The 2,203-nt window shown below is 50.5% G+C and overlaps 1 protein-coding gene across 1 annotated transcript; it reads right to left on the bottom strand.

The window, feature by feature from the left end:
- Positions 1-944: 944 nt before the first annotated feature.
- LOC102520416 (ferritin light chain-like) lies at positions 945-1,443 on the bottom strand. Its single transcript, XM_032482895.1, has 2 exons — positions 1,237-1,443; positions 945-1,196 (listed from the first exon to the last, which is right to left on the bottom strand). The coding sequence occupies exons 1-2, from the start codon at positions 1,441-1,443 to the stop codon at positions 945-947; spliced, it is 459 nt and encodes a 152-aa protein (XP_032338786.1).
- Positions 1,444-2,203: the final 760 nt, after the last annotated feature.

Below are 2,203 nucleotides of genomic sequence, written 5' to 3'. Positions count from 1 at the left end.
CCCCATTTTCATGAGAGGTAAATGTGGCATGCAAAATGCATTTTTAATGACTGAGATCCGCATTTAAGCATATTTTCCATCTTTGCTGGGTCATTAAGTCTTTAAATTTATCAATATTTTAATGATTTTTATAGTCCAGTGATGTATAGATTCATTCAAGTTTTCATTCTCTCCATACTCCCCTGCCCACAAGATGATCACCAAAGGGTAATTAAACACATGTGTTGTGCTGAATGGGTTCTTTCCTTCAGCCTGTCTCCTGTGCTGGCAGTGATTACAGCAGAGGCACATCACACCCAGGCTCAGGCTCTAAAGACCGTGAGGCTGGTCCAGATGCCCCAGGGAAATCTGGTCATAAGTTTCCATGTTCAAGACCATGACACCATTTCTCACGAAGCCCAACAGGACCAGCTTTCTCTCCAGTGTTGGGAGAGAATATTGTCTCTTCAGTGGAGCCCAGGTTGGCCTGTGTCTAGGGGCTGAGCTTGAACTGCACAAAGCCCGGCTAGTTCTTACACAGCGAGGAGGAGGCAGGAACTGAGACCCACTGGGAACAGCAGATTCAGATCCATTCACTGAGTGGAATAGCAGGCAGAAGTATCTGCACTATTTTAAATTAAATAGCTTTCTCTCTTTGTCTCCTTCTCTCTCTCTGTTAATTTTACTTTTGCTGAACACATGGCAATTTACAGCATGGCTGGGTACAAGATGGTAGAGAGCATAAGACTGAGTTTGCAAAGTCAGCCACAAACATTTTGGCAAAGGGACTTAGGAGGCCATAGACTTTTTGGTTTGTTCTTTCAAAAAGCTTTATTTCCATTCAGTCCAAGGCTTGGGAGAGGGCTCCAGGGTGGCTAAAGAGCTTTCCAGTGGCTACAGATAGAGGCTCAGGCAGACGCCCTGATGCCAGGGGGATGCAGAGTGGCTCCTCAAAGTCCACTGGGCTACGGCGGCTCCTCGTCATGCTTGCAGGTGAGCTTTGGAAGAACTACTCGCCCAGCCCCGCCTGGGGGCCGCCAGCCTGGGAGGTTAGTCCAGTGGCCACCCATCTCCTCGATGAATTTCACCTGCTCAGCTAGGGCGTGGCCTCCAGGAAGTCGGAGCTGGGGGTCTGCCCGGGCAGGACCCAGGGCACGCAGATCCAAAAGGGCCGGGTCCACGTTCTTCTCAACGACCTTGGTGTTTCCTATCGTGTCCTGGATTTTATCCCACTCATCTCAGAAACAGCTTCTGCACGTCCTGGGAGAGGGCGTAGCCTCCGTCCTGGTTTTGCATCTTTAAGAAATGCTCAGGGCCATCGTGCTTCTCCCTGGCCAGCTCTCGTAAGAAGCGGCCCACATCCTCCAGAACCACATCCTCGCGGTCGAAGTAGACGCCCAGGGACAGGTAGGTGTGGGAGGCCTGCATGTGCGGGCTGACCAGGCGGTTGGCAGTGGCGTCCATGTCGGTGGAATAATTCTGATGAACCCAGGAGCGTGTGGTTGGCAATTAGAGCTAAGCTCAAAAAACTGTGTTCACTGGTTTGCGGGGACACAACAGAGGATGTCTAAGGTTGATTCCAAAGGTTGTAACCGCAAAAGAGGTTGAAGGGTGGTTGGAGGCTGGTGAAGGGGCGTCCTCCAAACACATTGGTTCTGTCCAAATGCTCTAGAAGCAAGAGGGACAGGTCCACGGGACCACTGGACACACTGCCCGCCACAGGCTCTTAAAGCAAACAGAAATCATTCCTCTTTCTGGGGCTCAGTGTCCTAACCTGTAAGGTGAGTGCTTTGGGGTGAGATGAGGCCAAAGTGTCCTTCTGGAGTCCCTGACATGGGTGAGTTCAAGCTCGGGGCTCTTGGCTGAGAAACACTGCCCACCTAGAACCATCTAAATAACCCAGTGTCCTAGAAAAACAGCAGCCCTCCCCTCCCCCCACCATCTGCCCTGGAATGTCCTAAGACAGAATTTGGTAACAAAGTAAGAATGAAGATGAGAAATGGGTTCCATTGGGAATGCTTGCCTCCAGTGTCTCTTCAGTTCGGCAAATCTAAATTTAGCACCCGGTGAAGACAAAACAGGTGTTCTGTGTTAGAAAGGTAAAGACAGAAACTGTCCCTGACCTTGCGGAACCCCAATCTTGGTACAATTTTGAGCGTGTTATCACAGGTGAGAAAGCTGAGCAGTCGGGCAGGGGGCAGGGAGGTGATGGAATGCACTGGTA

The sequence above is a fragment of the Camelus ferus genome, chromosome 6 (assembly GCF_009834535.1).
Source record: "Camelus ferus isolate YT-003-E chromosome 6, BCGSAC_Cfer_1.0, whole genome shotgun sequence".
Classification (NCBI taxonomy): Eukaryota; Metazoa; Chordata; class Mammalia; order Artiodactyla; family Camelidae; genus Camelus; species Camelus ferus.
This window is presented reverse-complemented; position numbering and strand designations above follow the sequence as displayed.